The following is an 18,190-nucleotide window of genomic DNA, read 5'->3' as shown; positions in this document are numbered from 1 at the left end:
GGCCCTACCTAGTATTTGGAAATTAATAGAAAGTGAAAGTGAACATCCCTCCAAAATGTTCAACTTCATGATGCAGTGTTAAAAAGCACTTCTTTGGTAATTTCTGTTGCTGAAGAACTAGTCTTCGTTCAGCTTGAAAAGTATTTTATTCCCTGATTGGTCTGAGCCAGAAAAAAAGGCTATTGTTGGGTGATTTAAAGGCTTTCACCTAAGTCCAGAGAGAGAAAACCAGGTATGCTTCATTTCAGGTTTTATTTGACGTGTGAACCCAGCCCTGGGTATATGTGGGCAGTGATTTTTATCTTTTACAAAAGGTTTCACATGCTCAGAGGAACAGTGCAGCTTATACCTACAGTTCCAAATTGCATCCACACAGTCTTTCAGCTTTTAATTCATCTTAAAGAAAGGTGCAAGCAAAAATCCTGTCTGTAGCGAATTCAAAGCTCAACCTAAGGCTAAATTTTACATTGGTATGAGATGATGAAAATGAGTGTTGTGATGCTGTTCTGCCCCAGTCTTGAGCTCTTCTTGCTTACTTTTTTGTGTGACTGTCTTTGGAAACAGCTTTGCTCAGTTCCTTATGATGGAACCTTCTTGTCAAGCTTTTGAGTGTACCTTTCTGGATGCTCTGAGGATTTCATGTAACAATCTATGTTCTTCCTGTGCTAAGGAAGAAGTTGGCACTTTTGTAATTGCAAAGAGTCGTAACTGAAGTGTGCTTGAAATAAAATTTTTAATAGTGATCATGTAACTAATGGGTGGTAGGTACCATTATGGCTGGATGACAAAGTTGCTCTTACCCATTTTTTTAACTACAGAAAGTTGGTATGTGTTTGAAAACAGAAAATATCAGATGATTCTCAAGTTAAGGAAGACAGTAAATAAAAACCTCAAGTCTAAAAATGCAATTTAAATTAATTAAAGAAAAATCTTAAATCTGCATTATTAATGTCTTCACCCAGCTTCAGCTTCTCATCCATTTCTTTGCCTCTGCCTTCAATCTCCTTACTATTACTTCATCTATAGTTCGCCTGTCAAAATGTCTTTGTCACCTTTTGTTTGTAACTTACTCTTCTTGTCATTCATTGGGGTTTTTTAATCCTTTTTTTTTTATGAACACACCAGGTTCTTGAAGTCAGGTTGCCCTACCAGTTGTGTTCTCAGTAACAGATGTTAAACATGACCAGTCTCAGCTGACTGTCAACAACAATAGAGGTTTCAAAGGCATTAAATTACTTTGTTTAATGGGAAGGGGTGGCTGAACAGAGTGGGGGGGCACAAATTAATGCTCCCCTTGAGACAAAGGCTACACATAGGAACTATAGTCACTAGGGAATCTCTTCAGGAAAGTACTGTGGGGCATAATGCCCGAGTCCTGCTGATCTTGAATCTTCTTGCTTGTCTTCCATTGTGACTTGTATGCTTGAATTGTAAGGTAGACAGTAGGCCTTCGTAAAATGGACTTTTTTCATGGTAAAGGCTTGTGAAAGCTCTACCTGGTTACTTTTCTTTTCCTGGTAAATCAATCCGTAGGTCCAGGTACACACCTTCTACAAATAGAACTGTAAGACCGTAACAGCAATTCTTGGGCATTTCCAGCCACTACTGGGTTTATTTAGATGTTCAGCCACTGGATTGTGAGGCACTCCTGTAGATTTTGCTTTACCTCTTTTCCTTTAATGTTCTGTGTTGCAGAGAAGGCCTGTGGTTGCATTCTATATATTATACTGTGGGATTGACTGTGCAGTAAGTGACTTACGGGTCTAGGAGGAAAACCGTATGGGATCGGTGAAAAAAGCAGTTAAAGATTATGCCTCCTCTCTAAAGCGGGAGCCAAACGTTAGGAGTGTATTTTGGCTGTTTGATCATTCTGCACTTCACAAATCCGTTGCATTCTGCAGGTAGCTTGTTGGCCACAGAGACAGTTCTGTGGTCAACAGTCCAGCACAATCTGTAGTGTTTCCATGTGGCTTGCAGCTACTGTTCAAGGCTTCCTCTTTCCAGGGCCAAAAAATCATTAAGAGACAGTATTGCCTGGAATTAATACTTTTTCCCAAACAGGTTGCCTTCAAAAAAAGGGAGGATGGGACAGGACTGGGAGAGAACTTCTCAGGATTTGCCTTTTGAAGTTATTTGCTGGTATAATACATAGCCATTGCTATTAGTCTGTTCTTACCATAGCAGAGGTGTGGAACAAACAGCTCTTGTCTATGCTCTGAGTGTTCCCAGTTATTTTCCCTTTCAGGAAAACTAGGAGGTTACAAGGAAAAAAACCTGGTATTCATGGATTGTTTTGGTTTTGTTTTTAAGTCACAATGTAAAAATTTTAGTCTCTCTTTTTTATTGTTTACTTTCCCCCATCCTTTTTGGAGCAATTTAAGTGAAGAGAATTTCTTAAGAATTTTACCTAGTTAAAATGTAGAAGTTATTCATCTTATTTTATAAATATGAATTGTCTGCTTTAGAGGAGTCTCTTTATCAGTAAGCCTCCACAACGGTAACTTGGTAGTCTGAAATCTCCAAAAGGTTTAAGAGGAGAAAAATAGAAAATTGACAGTGTGTATCAGTCGACAGCACTTAAATCTGAGATTTGTATTTGATTGCCCACTGCCTTGCATTGTGTTATAACTTGGTAATTATCATTTTTCCTCTGCCTAAGCCCACATTGCCTACAGTTGGTAAGTTCACCTTTGTGCAGTGACCTGGCTTTGCAGTTGAATAGTGTTAACTGTTCATCCTGTCTCTCAGAGAATTGATTTCTCAATCCCCTGTCAGCAGAAATAAAATAGCCAACTGTTGTTAAGGAACCATCAATGAAATAATTTTCAAGTTCTACTTAAAAATCAATGGCACAATATGGTCCAAGATCAGCAACGTGATGTTGACATAAGCTTAGAATAGCTTCCTTTACACATGTATTTTTGTCTGTTTTGTTTCTACTGCCTTCTTAGAAATGACTATCTGCTATTACTAAGGGTACTGGTCTTTCAGCTGTGGTATACCTTGAAATATTATTTTGGCTATAACCTTCTGAAAAGATACTCTAGAATAAAAGCACTCCTGTTATTTGCATGTATTAGAACAGTGCATATATAATTTCAGAAAGCAGAGTAATTTTGATTTTATATTTTAAATCTGTCTGCAGAGACATGAGGTAGATATTGAGTTTAACTTTATTGTTAGCTTATTATTCATCTTTCATTTTGGATAGCAGGAGATTTCAAAGTAAAATTCAAATATGTATGAATTTATAGATCAGAATGTGCAAATTCTAAAATCAGTTTAAAAAAATTTTTTTTAATTTATGAGATTTTTCAGTCATGAAGACAGAAATCTTCAAGTTAATATCATCTGATATAGTTAAGTGAACATTATTACAGGATTCTATTCCATTACCCTTCCAGTATGATTCAATTCTAGTCCTTAGAGACTCACCCTCTGCAAAAGATATTCCTTCAGGTCTTTGTTAGTGCATGAAATCTTGAATTCCAGCACAGAACAATTCTTAGGCAGTGGTATTGTGATTCTTACATCTGACCACAAGAATACTTTGTGTAGTTGAGTTGATGCAGATTATTGATGTTAGTGATGTGAAGACAAAATCGTTAGGTCAGTGTCAATGTCTGCAGTGTTTGAGCTTCCAATTTTCAGTTGAAAGGTGGCTTTCACAGTAGGTCAGGATCACTGTTCACTGCATTTGAACTTGCAGTGTTCAGTTGAACAGGGTGCTTTCACAAGTCCTGCGAGATGTATAAATTCCACTGTTAAAGTCAGCCTTTAAAAATTAGCTTTTCAGATCAAACACATTTTGTAAGAACAAAAGTAATTGCAGTTATGAAAAGAGCAGTTAGAGACTCCTTTTTAATGTAGTGGTACAGGAATCATCTAGTGCATATTCAATTTAAAAGAAAGGCATCAAGCTTTGGTTTGTTACTGTGATGGGCGACGAACTGATAATTGATACTTACACTCTACCTATGCTCATTGTATTTTTCAGCATATATGTACTATGATGAGTAAAGCAAAATCTTTCTAATTACATTTTAGGTAACTTTAATCTCCTCCATTCTCCTCCTTTACATTTAATATCTTGGTCCTGTCCTGAAAATACAGTAACTGTTTGAAAGATATTTTTTTTGTTCATCATTTGTTGTTAAAATCACCAGTATGGTGTGGGAGATACTCATGTACAGCAGAGAGCTGGTAGATTCAGTTTCTTATTATTACCAATATATACTAGATGAAAATCTTTCCTTCCTGCAATATTCTGATGAATGGGATGGTGCCAAGCAGAATTCGCTGACCTCGTACTGCAAGCGCCTGCCAGAGTTCTTACGGATGGATGAACTCTTATTTCCTCTAACTGATGATGTCAGTTGGGAATTTTCACCTTTCTTTCATTCCAAGTTGAAGATAAATACAGCAATGAATTGTATAATATTTTTTCCAGTTTCTTTGGTCTCCTTTAGTGAGAGGAGAATTTGAGAAGCCTGTTTCTTCCACTGGAGATGGAAAGAAAGGAGCAGCATTACACGTACACTGTTGACATACTTTCTGCCGATGGCTTTTACAATTACTAACTTAAATCATAGGGAATCGAGAAAATATTTATATTCTTAATGCATGTAATTATGCCTAAAATCTTGAGTGGACCATTTACTGTGCTTAATGTGGTATTTAGAGGAAATTAAAGTTCATTCTGGAGAACATTTTGAATGTAGCAGGAAAATATTCATGGCAGATGTTTGTGAATTAATCAGTAGTAAAGCATGACTTAAAAGTACATAATGTGTAAATACACGTTTGGATTCTTTTGGTATTATCAGTAGACAAAGAGAAGTCAATGCTTAAATACTTTCTGTCAAGGCTGATCTTTCCTGTGTAGATTTGACAAGTGGCTTAAAGTAATTACTTATCCAAGCCACTTATGTACATTGTATGTACATACGCCAAAATAACTCTATGTATGCATAGTTGTATTTTCATTTGGCTTAATTCACATTTACAACAAATGCATTCACATTTGTTTATTTGGAAATAAGTGGAAGTAAGAATATATAATAAGTGCAGTAAGAAAAGTTTAGTGAAACTGTACGGAAGATATTTCATTTTACTTATCAGTGTGATTTCCCTATTCTGAATTCCTGAACTGCTAGAAATAATCACTTGTAGATTGTTTTCTGTATTCTTGCCTGTTTTTTTTCTTTGAGAAGCGACAAGTGACTGTGTCATTTTATGTATAAAGCCATAGAGCCCACAAGGATGACCCACGCAGGAGAATTTGGGGATTATTGACATAAATTACATGGCCTGGAAAGCCTGTAGGATGTTTTGGTTGAAAGTACTTGTTGTGGTTTCATAAATATTATTGATATCTAGCTCTAAGTAATCTTTTATCATGTACCACTTGTACAGGCTCTGTTAAAAGGTATTAAATAGAAGAAAGGATAATACACTTGTCCTAAATCCATTACTTCTCCCATTGTATTTTTATTAAAGTCAGTGAGCAAGGGAATTGTAAGAGATTAGACATTGTTTTGTACCACAGAGGAGCTCATTGTCACTCCAGCTGATGCAGTACCTGGCTTGTTCTCTTTCCTGTGCCCAGCTGCTACAGCTTATTTAAGCGCTTAACACCATGGAAAAACATGAACCAGCCTTTTCTTTAAACTGCAAAATTTGTCTTAATTGTCCTTTAAAATACTGTTGTTTCTAAACAGTATTTTTAAAAGAAATTCTTACTTTGTCACTTCAACCTCACACTTTTAAATCACCAGAAAACCTCCAGGAAAAGTAGAGAGCCTAGTCTATACTCAATAGAACTGAAGAGATTTCCAAGGAAAACTGTGAATGGGGGGTCTGTGGGCACAGTGCACACTGTACACCTTGTACTAACAAGGAAAATTGTGTGTACTCAATAAATTGCTCTTGGTGCAGCACAGTTAAACTAGCTGTGAGTACCTCAAATAGCATTGTTCTCTATCTGTATCTGAAAAACCACTGTATGAATTTTGAAGGCCAGATGGAATACTGATTATTATCTGGTTTGATCTCTTGCATATCCCAGTTTAATTCTTACAGTCATGGTGAAAATAGAATGTATCTCTTAGGAGAAAAATTAACCTCTATTTAAATATTTTTGGGCTAGAGATAAATTACTTCAACTTACATAAGCTATGCCAGTGATTAATTATCTTTACTGTTTAGAAATAAGACAACTTTAGCCTGTATTTGTCAAGCTTCAGCATGCTAGTGTGAAAAACCTGTACTATGTGAGTTTTTTGTTAATTATATATATATATATAATGCAATAAGTATAAAAACATAGAATTTAAGAACACCAAGTCTTCAAGTAGTAGCACTTTTTCAAAACCTCTTATTTTTCTCCTCCAGTTTGTCAATATTTCAGGAGAGATAAGTGTGGAATTATTCACACTGGACATTAGCCTGTTTTTATACTCAAAGATTCTATTAGTCTTTTAGTTACAATACAGTTCACTTGCTTGTGACCTTCCAGGCTTCTCAGTCACTCTACCAAGAGAGAAGTCATCTACCTGGTAAATAATGTATCCACCCTCCCTTGTCCCCCACCCAGCAACTGTATGAACTTCAATGTACTGTACTGAAAAGCATTGTTTGCTTTCACTAAATCTGTGTTGCAGTTCTGGTCACTACACAGAATTCACATTGTTAGTAATTTCCTATTCTCAGAATCTGTGTGTCATTAACATGATCTTTTTTGCCCGTTGAAAGATGATTATTGGAGAAATGCAAAGTTTGTTCAGAGCCACACTGGAAACACAGTCGTTGGATTTTCGATTTACAGTTACATTCTGAGACCTACTGGTTAGGTGGTGAGGTGGGGTTGACTCCATGTAGTGTATGCAGTGATTTACTAATAAAATACCTTACACCACTGTAGCAGGTTCCTTAGGGAAGTCAGCATATGTTAGTTATTCACCATCACCTTTAATATTGATACGCTATGCTGTTGAACTTTTGTGTGAAATGAAGAGCTAACCAAGAGCTACAGGTAATGTTTTAGGTACGCCTTATAGCTTTTCCAAGCAACAGAGCAGTAGAAATAATACATTTTTAGGCCATTGAAACACTTTAATAAAAAGTATTTAACTGCTTTTGAAGCTTTTACTGGGGATGGTAAGTTATTACATCTTGGAAGTTTTGAAGGAAATGAATAAATGCACTGAGAAACAATCCATACTTCCCTTGATGGGGGAAAAAACCTACTGTACTCACAGTTACTCTTTGTAGTAGTGGAGACTTTTGCACTGCCTGCAGGATCACAGAGAATTCACTTGCACTTTGAAGTGTGAAGTGATAATCCTCACAACTGCTTACTTCTTTATTAAATTTGCGGAAGTTAATTACATGCCCTGCTAATTTACAACAAAAAAATCACAATTCTCTGATGCCAAGTAGGCAAGTGAGTTTTCCAAGCTTCAGTTTAGTCCCTCATGCTGTAAGAAGAATTTGGCATTGGCACACATTATTACTATCATTCATCCAGAAAGTTTATTAATGTATGCACATTTTTCAACACAGTAGTGTCTCATGAGCATGTCTTGGTAAATCTGCTATATGCAATTTACATGTATTTCATTATTTTATACTACTGGACTTACTGTTAAAGTCCTGCTTAGCATTTGTGGGCTGACTACTTGTGGCCTTTAGAAAATGAGAGCAGGACATAAATTAAAATCACTGTATTGCATATGGCTAAATATACTAAGTAAGCACATGTGCTAAATATCTTACCGTGAATATAGTCAGAAATCAACTGATTTTTAAAACAATTATATTTGACATTCATGAAATTTGCTGTATTCCATATGCCTTGACAACTGTAAGTAAATTGGATTTCAGAGGTTTTTTTGTCAGCCTTTTGAATGGTGCTTGTTATAATGTTGGTAGCTGAAAAACAACAAGAGTACCCCTCTCATCAGACAAGGCAAAGTGGATCATTCTGCTGGTGACAGATTGACCTCAAAGTGTGCAACTGGGGAGGCCAGATCTAATGAAACAAAGTGGATCATTGCTCTGTATTGTGTTATTAAGCGTCTTGAAGTTAACTAGAGTAGTGATTAAATGTGTTTAAATGACTGTTACAGTGATAGTGAAGATAAAAAGGTTAGTTCGTAGTTTTTCACCAGTCCTAGACAGAAGCAAATAGTAAAACTAAAAATGGTGCTACATGAGATATAATCTGAAAATGTGCTTTTTGCATGTTTGTTCAGAGTATTGGGGCAACTGAGTGAAAAAGAAATATGTGGAAATATTTGCCTTTCTTCATATTGTCAGGGGAATCTGACAGGGAAATCTGAGTTCATCTGTCCCATTTCTAGGTTTCTGGACTGTATGCCTTATATTCTGCATAGTGTGACTGCTGCCCAGATAGTCCATCAGAGAAATCTTTCTCTCACTGCTTTGCCAGCTTCATACATAAATGCTGTACTTGCTTACAAGTTTCCATCCTTTTATCTAAAGGTTTTCTAATACTTTGCCATCTTCTCTGTAAAACCAAAAGAGAACTGGCAAGTATACAGCTGTCGGTTCCCCCCAGCATATGCAGTTGTTGGTCTGCCTTCCCTGTGGAAATTGTCCGTACAATTACTCTTTAGAACAACAGTTGCAAACAGCATCAAGTCAGGTACCTAAATGAGAACTTAGAAAAACTAAGTCAGTGCCAAAATGGGTTTAGATGTGTCACTGTAGTTAGCAGGTGAATGTGGAAGAGAGGTTTTGATTGGCAGCTCTGTGCTTAGATAGGCTTTAGAAGGGCCAAACTTTATTTGCTGTGTTGATGCTTGAAATTTTCTGGAAGTTCTGTGTTATATAGCTCCCCTTACAGTGTGATTAGAAAACACTTAATTTCTGCTTAAGCCCGAAAGTTTGGCTTTGATAACTTGTGCGATAGTGTGTTTTTTTCTGTCAGTTTTTTTATCAACTCCAATTTATATGTAGTAATGCATTGCTATTGGGAGGAGACTGTAATGCTGAAAGCCACCTGGTAGGTGCCTACAGAATTAGTTTAAAATCCAAAATAGTGTGTAACCAGAATTCCTTCACTGCTGAACAGGAATCTTGGGGGTTGTGTTGATTTTTATATATGTCTGTTTAAAGAGAAGCTGAAGATAAAGATCTTAAATGAAAAGTACTTACTGATAGAATTGCTTCCCTTATCTTGTTTATAGTGATTAATTAAAAAATAAAAAGCACATAGGGTTAAAGATAAGATGGTACCACTGTTTTCTTCTTTATGTGTAATCTTGTTGCATGTCTCTACATAAGCTGTTCTGGCCACTCATCATAGTAACCAGCTGGGCCATTTCACCTGCTGGAGCCATTAAAGAGGACTCTCTCCCCCTAGATTAATCCCCTCCGACATTAGTTTTTTGCTCTGACAACTGGAGCAGGCATTCAGAATTTGCAGGTGGCCAGTGTGACGCACATAATTGCCTACAATTTTAGGCAATGAATAAAAATGGTCTACATTACTTGTCAAAGGTTGTATATGCAGTGCCAAGTGAGATCTATGGGAAGCCTTTTAGGGTTTAAAGAACAGTTAATAGCAAAGCTGCACAGTGCTTTTTTAATCATAATGCATTTGTAATATAGCACTTTGATCTTCTCCTTGTAGGAAATGGTGTTATATTAGCCACTTTTAAACATTTATGAGTGAAATTCAGTTATAGGAGAGTAAAAGTGATTATTCTTAGGCAGAACATGTTAGATTTCATTAAAAGTTTTAGCTTGCCCCTTCCTTGTTAAAATCTGTGGGGAGTCCTGTTCCTGGAGGGTTTCAAATCAGGATCTGAAGATTTAGAAGAGCTTTTTCTTTTTCTTTTTTTTTTTCCCTCCACTAAAGCTACTGCAAGACTAGAAAAGACGGTAGTAAATACTGATGTTATTTGTGGTTGTTTATAAATGTACTTCAACCACACAGCATTAAGTGCAAAAAATGTTGTGTGCTCAACAGTTTAGGGAATGTTTCCTTGTATTTTAAAGATCTTAATGCTCAGTTGCGTCAATTACAACTTTAAAAAATGCATTATTTAAAGCATGATCATAAATTATCTACAACAAAAAATAGGCGACTCTAAAATGTACTACTCCTAGAAGAGCCAAGTTTGACCTTTCAGACCCAAGAGCCTTTTATTAACACCTGCCTGTAAGGAGAACCGTGCCACACGCAGCTTTCGGATTCACGACCACAAAACTGATGAGGAAAGGCTTGAAGGGTTCAGTTTGTGTCACTTGCTGTTTGCCGTTTCCATTTCACAGATGATTAATCTTTCTGTGAAGAAAGGCCAGAGAAACAAAGCACATTGGGCTCTTCCTGCAGTTACTCCTTCTGAATGCACACTAGCTTGCTAACTAAAAGGCCTTTAGATTTCCTGCCGAGAGAGATGTTCTGAAAGTGAATGCAGCTGGTTGGAGGTCACCAGTGCAAGGCTCTTGCCATTGTGTAATGGAGGCTTTGGCAGGTTTCATTTTGGGGGGGGAGGGAGAAGGTGTTGGCGAAAAATTAATGTGGAATAAAAAGGGCTTTGGCCATTTGAATTAATTTCTTGAGGGTGGATCATCAATAATAGGCTCCATTTCTTTTGCTCACAATTTGAAGAAAAAAAAAAAGATATTTGCTGTGTTTTGTCCCACCCATTCCCTTTTCTTAATGGCATGTTTATATTGTACGTGGTCTCTCCCGCTGGATGCTGAAATGTCGCGTCTTACTGAGTTTGAAAAGCAATCTAAAATGTACTGATTTTTACATATATTATATGAGCTCTGCTTATTTTCTTGGTGGCAAGAGATGATACTTGCGTATTGTGAATTTATCTTCCTAATTGTGGGATTTCTATGGTTTTAATAATCCATATTGCTCTTTAGTGACTTTTATAGCAGCAATTTCTGTTTTTCTGGGAGAGTAAAAACTTGTTTCTAAAAGGTATTATCTAATTTTTAATTTGTGTGTATGTTTTGAATTTTAATGTATACATGCCTTGTTTAGGGGAGAGAATAGTCTGATATCCAGCTGAGTTTTTGACTTTTTTTTTCTTGATCTTGTGTAGGACGTAATGTGCAAAATCAGGACGTGGGTAATAGATGAAAAGAAAGCTGTCCGCTTCTATCATGATTGGAATGACAAAGAGGTAGGTTATAAATATTATCCCATGAACCGACTTCTAATTTTGCTACCTGTTACTGCCTTTTTAAAGGTGGTTGTTTGGGGTTTTTTTAGATTTTATTGTGTATACAATGTTAAATTTATCAGCTGATTCTGTGTTTATCTGTGATTTATATATTATACTTGAATCCTGTAGCCTTCTCAGACATACCATGAGGAGAATTATCATAAAATTAATTCAAGTTGGTATAACCTCCTTCTAAAATTCTCCTCCTATATTTTCACTTCCAGATTGATGTTTTGAACAAACATTTGTTTTTTACTTCAAAACCGATGATCTACTTGGTTAATCTCTCTGAAAAAGACTACATTAGAAAGAAAAACAAGTGGTGAGTGTGTGTAGGTTAAATGTCTAAATTTGTTTCTGTTTCACATTTTTCAATGGTCAGTAATTCCTTGCGCATTTAGATCACCAAGGATATTGATTAAAATAACAATATAAACTAATCTTGCGCTTCTGTTACTTGTTATGCTCCCACTGATGTGCTGCTTGAGTACAATGCATATGGTGAAACCCTGACTGCAGAAAGGAATATGCTTTCCTTCCTTCTGTTTTTACATGAATCCATTAACTATGAAGAAAATAGATTTAGTTTGGAAGTACTGATTTAAATAAACATGTGGCTTTATCATGTTATATAATGCTGATTGTCTGTGTGAGCAACATATTTTTTCATTCCAAAGGAATGAACTGAATGCCAGAAGACTAAAGCTATGTGAGTTGCACAGAAACATTTCAAACTGTGGCAACCTTTTCACAGTATCTTCATTTTGCAGTTGGATGGCTGGCTTTCTTGCCACTGCTTGAACATTGCTTATGGTTTACAGGCCTCTTTTGATGGGCTTTAATGCCATGAACAGCTCAAGTTTTAGTCAAGTATTCCTGACATCAATATTATGACTCAAGGATATGATGGTTACAAAATCAGTCTATCAGACATTCAGTGAACTGGATGAAGATCCAGTCCTAACAAGGTAGACATATGGTGGGAATCCGCTGTTGAGAAGTACAGCATTTAGCATGTTGTTGGAAGCTCTAGATAGGATAAATATTTGATTTGTGGAGGAGGGAACAGATTATGTAGTTAGTATACGATTAAAAAAAATCTACAGCAATGTATTTAGTTTAAAAAAACACAACCAAACAGCAAATATTTTTTTAAAATTCAGAATTTTAGACACTATACTTGTGAGATACTTTGAAGATGTATAAATGTATGTTTGTGAACAGATATATGCATGTAACTCATCCAAACAAATCAAAAGTATCTAAAGCGGAATATCTGAATTCTCCTAAAGTATACCCTCTGTTTCTCCCTGTACTTCATTAAGTACTTAGATGCACATGGTTTCAATTTTCCATTAAAAATTCTCATTTCCATATGATATCAAAGAGTGAGAAGGCTTTAAACTGAAAAATAAACATTCATAGACTGGAAGCCAAAACAATAATTAATGTCAGATGGTTAACTCCAATAAATCATTAGAATAAATTCTGTGAAATTACTGCAACTAAAACTGTCCTTTTGATACTACAAGACATTTTGTGTTAGTATTAAAGAACAAAATTTAACGTATTTTAATAGCAACTCTCTCAGCCCCAAAGACAGACTTTGGAACAGACTTGATAACCAATATAATAATGTAAGCTCTTCGTATTTGGCCAAATTTTATAATTTTAAACTAATTTGTTCCTTCTTTAAATGTTTTTTGGGTAGGGCAATTTAAAATAAGAGGTGGTTCTACCCAAGGAAGTTTTTAAGTTCGGGATAGTCATATTTGCTCTGTTATTATCAGGTGATATTCTTTTTGAAGTACAAACACAGAGGTTTCCTAAGGTTTGCTCTAACAGTACAGGCGAGGAAGTTTATGTGAAAATGGATGAGTCGGTTTCCCTGTCCAAAAACGGATCCTCACACCTGTATTTGGATGATTACAGGTAGAGCTCACTGGCTCTAATTGTACAGTAAATACCATTTCCCAGACCCTAATGGTAGCCAGACTACTTAGGCGACGCCAGTCTGTGATTTAGCTGTCGCCAGTCACCCCATGTTTTTTGTGAGACTAGTCATGATGATGACATAGTTAAACCCAATTGAGAGCAAATCTTCAGATAAATTGCAATTTTTAATTTGTAAAAAATCAGAGGTTTGAGTTGAGGAGTCATATAATGAAACCATTTAACTGTTTCTATTACAATTAATTATTTAGTTTTTAAAAAGTATACCCAGATCTTGTGGATGTGAGTGTAATTGTAGCTGAAAGATCAAAGCCTGGGTATCTGAGTGATGTTCCAGAAGAGAATTTACCACATAGCCATTTCAGTACAGTTTCTGCCTCCTGCTGTTCCTATTTTCCCTCAAGCTAGCCATTGACTACCCCCTGTGCATCCCTGCTCGTAAAAAATGATTGAGGAAGTATTTGTCATGTATTTATGAGTGGGAAACATTGTGTGATAGGGAAAGGCATCTACTAGAGCCAGAAAGATTGCCATTTCCTTTCCTTCAGCCACTCTGCTACAGCTTTAAATCCTGTGTTTATGCAACATAGCTTTTATATTTAAGAGCAGAATAAATATTTTCTGTGAAGGATGCTAACGGTAGGCTTCTGTCATTTGTGTGGTGCAAGCAGATGTAAATGATTAGAATATATTTTACTGCTAGATGCCACTTTGTGATTTTTGTTATTATTTTGAGGGGTAGAGATTCATATTTGAAATGCAAGGCACATCTAGACCAGTCATTCGTCTCAAAAAAATTTATTTCTGAGCTTAATTCATAATATTACTTTAACAAAAGTAAGGTTAATGCAGGAAATGCTCCGCTGTAAAATGTTTTCATCAACTTCTGCAACTATGTAAGTGTTTAAAACAGCAAAGGAAAGGAGAGGCTTTTTGATTGTGGGTGGAGAGGAAAACTAAAATTGTCTTTGTTTTACTGGGTCACTCTTTCAGAATTAATGAACATTTTAATTGTTAGTTAAAACAAACTTACATTTAAGCGCCAACATGTTATTTTTCAATCCAAGAAAAGAAGAAAACACTGTGAGAGATAGGACTATTGTGTGTTTGAGTAGGTGTATTGACCTTTTGAAAGATGTAAAAACTGGAATGACTCCAAGCAGTTACTTGCTGGTTTTAACAATATTGAATTAGTCATTCAGTTGATTTATGATTAAGACCTAGCCCCTGAAGAGAAGCTGACATGGCAGCTGTGTTAGTCGCACTTGTGTTATGATCAGATGACAGTAATCTTGATGTTTCTGGGGGAATCCACTGAAACCATTCTTCATACATATTGCTCTACTCTAAATGAATACTTCAACTTTTCTTTTAATAATTCCTAGTGGGTTTTTTGTGGATCTAGTGCCTCAACATGGTGTACATGTATTTGAGTTTTACCATGAAAGTGTTCTAGGTGAGCCTATTAATTATCGGTTGAAACTGGTTTCTGAGTCACAGGATGTCGCGTAAATCCAGGATATCAGATTTGTCAGCGATTCATCTAATTAAAGGTTTACATTTTAGTCTTGCTAAAGAGGGTGCTTTTAGTGGCTCATAATATGGATTCCAATTATGAAATATATTGAGCTAATTAATGAGAAAATATAGTGGGCTGTGCTTAGCATCCTGTTTGGTTTGGTATTTTGGACTTACTCTTTGCAGCAAGAACCAGGAATACTACATGTGTCAAAACTGCATAAACTGATGTTTTGACTCAACTTCTCAGGTCTAGTCAAGTGAATTTTATCATCCTGTGCCTAGACTGTAATTCAAAGAACCGATTATGCTGCTAATGGTTTTCTAGTATTTCTAGCATTGTAACTAAATTGTCTGAGACACGATATGGATTTTTGAACATTGTTTTCTGTAATATAATTCAGATTTGTTGAATATCCAAATGTATGTTAATGTTATTTTTAAGGGATTGTTTCTCAAAATGTTATGGTAGACAATCTGTTAGAAATAATTTGGGTGTTGATGGGGTAGGGAAGTTAGTATCTTACTCCTGTGTATTTAGAAAAGCAGCATATATATTATATAATAAATAAAATTTTCCCCTTTAGTTTTTAATCGCATTTTTAATGTTCTTAAGCGAGAAGAGGCATAATTAGGTTGGATGAAAGGTCTGTCTTTTCTAGTATTATGTTTCTGACAGGCCACTAACAGATGTCCAGAGAAGATTATAGGAACAGATTAAGCAAGCAGAGTGTATGCATCCAGCTTCTTGCAATCTGTTATTGTAGAACTGACTAAGCCAGATATGATATACTTGTGGTTAATACTTTTTGACTGATTTTTATTCTATAAATTTAGCCATTGACCTTTTGAACCCAAGTATACTTTTTGGCATCTCAATATCCTGAAGCAGGGACTTCATATAGCACATAGCTTAACTATGTGCTATATGGAGAAGTACTTCCTTATGCTTGTTTTGGATCTGCCACATCATAATTTCATTTGATGCTCCTTAGATCTTGTAGTATGTGAGTGAATAATCCTTTTCTATTCATCTTTTTCATATTGCTTCAGATGTTCCGAATATTAAAAAAAAAAAATGGAGGGGGTGGGAAAATCTGACATGAAGAAAGAAATATCAAGGGTCAAGTACAAGGAAGACTCAATAGGTTTGAGTATGAATTAATCTGCTTCACTTGGTCCTTCACTTTTAAACTAGTTAGGAAAGAAAGTTATTATCTAGTAGTGAATGGACACTTGCAGTTCTCGGTTGTACTTCTGTGGGTATGGATCTTTAGGCATAGACATTTTATTCTTATAAATATATTTGAGAATATATTTGTAGAAATTTTAAAATCATAATTATAAGTAGTAATGCCATCATGGTATTTAGATCTTTTCTTGACATGGCTGCTTAATGATTTTAAGGTTCTCTTCTGTGCTGACAGATTTGGAAAATAAATTTTTTTTAAAAAATATATTACACTTCTTGTTCCTGCCTTGCAACTGAAATATTTTTTTAAAAAATATTAGGAGGTGATTTATGTTTTCCGTGTATAAATAGAGTTTTGCACACGCAAGTTGATAAGTCAGATACTCAAAGTTAACTAGATTCAGAATTTAGGCATCTTGCTGCATCTTTACTGCCTGACTGAGGGAGAGTATCTTACAGTTCAGGTTGTTTCAGCTAGAGGATTGCATATGTTTTACATAGAGCACTTACCTGGTGTAGTAGGGGATAGTACATGTTGTTTGCTTAATAAACAGTTATTCTTTATTGTTTCTTATACAAACTAATTAATGACTACAAATTAATTAATCATCCATCAACCAAATGGCAGTTTGTTTTCTTTCCAGCACCATTGTCTGACATTCCTGATTGACTTCTTGTAATCTTCTGTCTTACCAATTCCAGTGACTTCTCATTTAGTTGTTCTATCTGTCCCAGACGCTTTTTCCCACCCTTTCCTTTGCTGATGTGTTCTCCATGGGTCTTTGCCAGATTCCACCTCCCTCTCCTTTGATTTCATCCCCTTCTTGCTGGCTTAGTTCCAGTCCAGTCCTCTGGTCTGGATGATTGCTTTCACCAGACTTCCTGCTTTGCTTTGCTTTCTTTTCCCTGCCCCTTTAGAGTCCCCTGTCCGTTTGAATGTGAATAGATATTGTTTGGGTAATAGCAGGTGTTGGGGACATGTCTTTAGGCATGGAAAGATGGGTCCCTCCTCTCAGCATCAGTGTGTAACCTCATCCCAGACACAAAAGCACCTTCCAGGAGGAAGGTGCTTTTGCCCAAGTGTGATGGTTAATCTCTGATAGCAAATTTGCTCTGTGCTGAATGTAGAGTCTTGGCTCCTAAGTAGTAGAACAGTAAAATTTTTCAAATAAAAAGTTTCTGTATGTTTTAAAAGTGGACAATGCTGTATGGTGAAGCTGTTTACAAAAATTCTGGTCCATCTGATTACAACGTGGCACTGAAGTGTAGGTTGTGAAGCTAAAGTGTAGATTGTGAAGTCAGGGAATAAAGCCTCAGTAATTTACTTGGGATATATTGAGTCTTGAACTAGTAAAAAGAGGGGTGGTTGTGGTAGAGGGGAACTTTCTGGTTTTTGGGAGGGCCTGTCCTGGGCAGATAAAGGTAGCAGCACAGTCTGGTTAGAACTCATGAAAGGCTGCAGACTGTAGAGAGCAGGGTGACCAGAGTAATGAAGAGCAGTCTTTCCGGTGTTCTGAGCGACACATCACAACCCAGCACACCACAGCACCAAACACCAGCCCACCATAGCCATAACCCACAGAGCCTCTTGTGTACTCTGAGAGCATCCGTGGGCACCAAGCTAATTGTACTATCAGAGTTATGCAAAAGAACTGTTTATTAACACTTCATAGCAGTAAGGCTGTGCTGAGTGAAAGCAGCTACAAGTAACTTTTCAACTTCATTGCTGTGTGTATGATTCCTGTCTTACCAGCTGCATGTCATCCAAACCTCCCTTTGAACAATTCAGCTTTGCTTACCATCTTCTTTTCCTTTTCTTCTTCTCTCTCCAGATGCTCTTCTTGGTGTTTTTAATTTTTTTTTTGACTGTCATCACCACAATTTCTGAGTTGTTTATACACAATTCTGTGGGTTCAGTTGTAACATTGAACAACTGTGGCTATGAGTTCGGATGCTCCACCAGTTTTGTAGCTGGCTTGTGTAGTCTTATGAATTGCTACCTGCTCATGGTGCTTTTTTTTAATCTCTTGTGGCAGTTGAGGAATGAAGTAATTTGTATGATATTTTATTTAGACACTTGGAGTTTCATAGGCAAAATCTAAAGTAGTAGATGCTAACTTGCAACAAACAAAAACTTAACTACTTACAAAGTTATCCAAAGCTGTGCAGTGTAAAAAAGAGTGTCTTTATTTGTATATTCTGTCTGAACACTTGAGAAGCTTTGTTTCTTCCTGATCTTCAGTGGAATTGGGACTTCTCAATGAATATTTTTGTCACCTTTATAAACATGTGCTGCTGAAGATGAAAAGTACTA

At 36.2% G+C, this 18,190-nt stretch overlaps 1 protein-coding gene across 1 annotated transcript in view; it reads left to right on the top strand.

Moving 5' to 3' along the window:
- The window catches only part of OLA1 (Obg like ATPase 1), a 99,065-nt gene that overhangs the window by 48,567 nt on the left and 32,308 nt on the right, over window positions 1-18,190 (top strand). The window contains exons 6-7 of the mRNA XM_051787476.1: window positions 11,091-11,171; window positions 11,438-11,535. Coding sequence (XP_051643436.1) covers window positions 11,091-11,171; window positions 11,438-11,535 — 179 coding nt within the window. The remainder of the gene's footprint in view (window positions 1-11,090; window positions 11,172-11,437; window positions 11,536-18,190) is intronic.

Source organism: Manacus candei, unplaced genomic scaffold, assembly GCF_025592945.1.
Source record: "Manacus candei isolate 608988 ecotype Guabito, Panama unplaced genomic scaffold, ASM2559294v1 h1tg000023l, whole genome shotgun sequence".
NCBI lineage: Eukaryota > Metazoa > Chordata > Aves > Passeriformes > Pipridae > Manacus > Manacus candei.
Note: the sequence above shows the minus strand (reverse complement) of the source record. Positions and strands in the feature narration are given on the sequence as shown.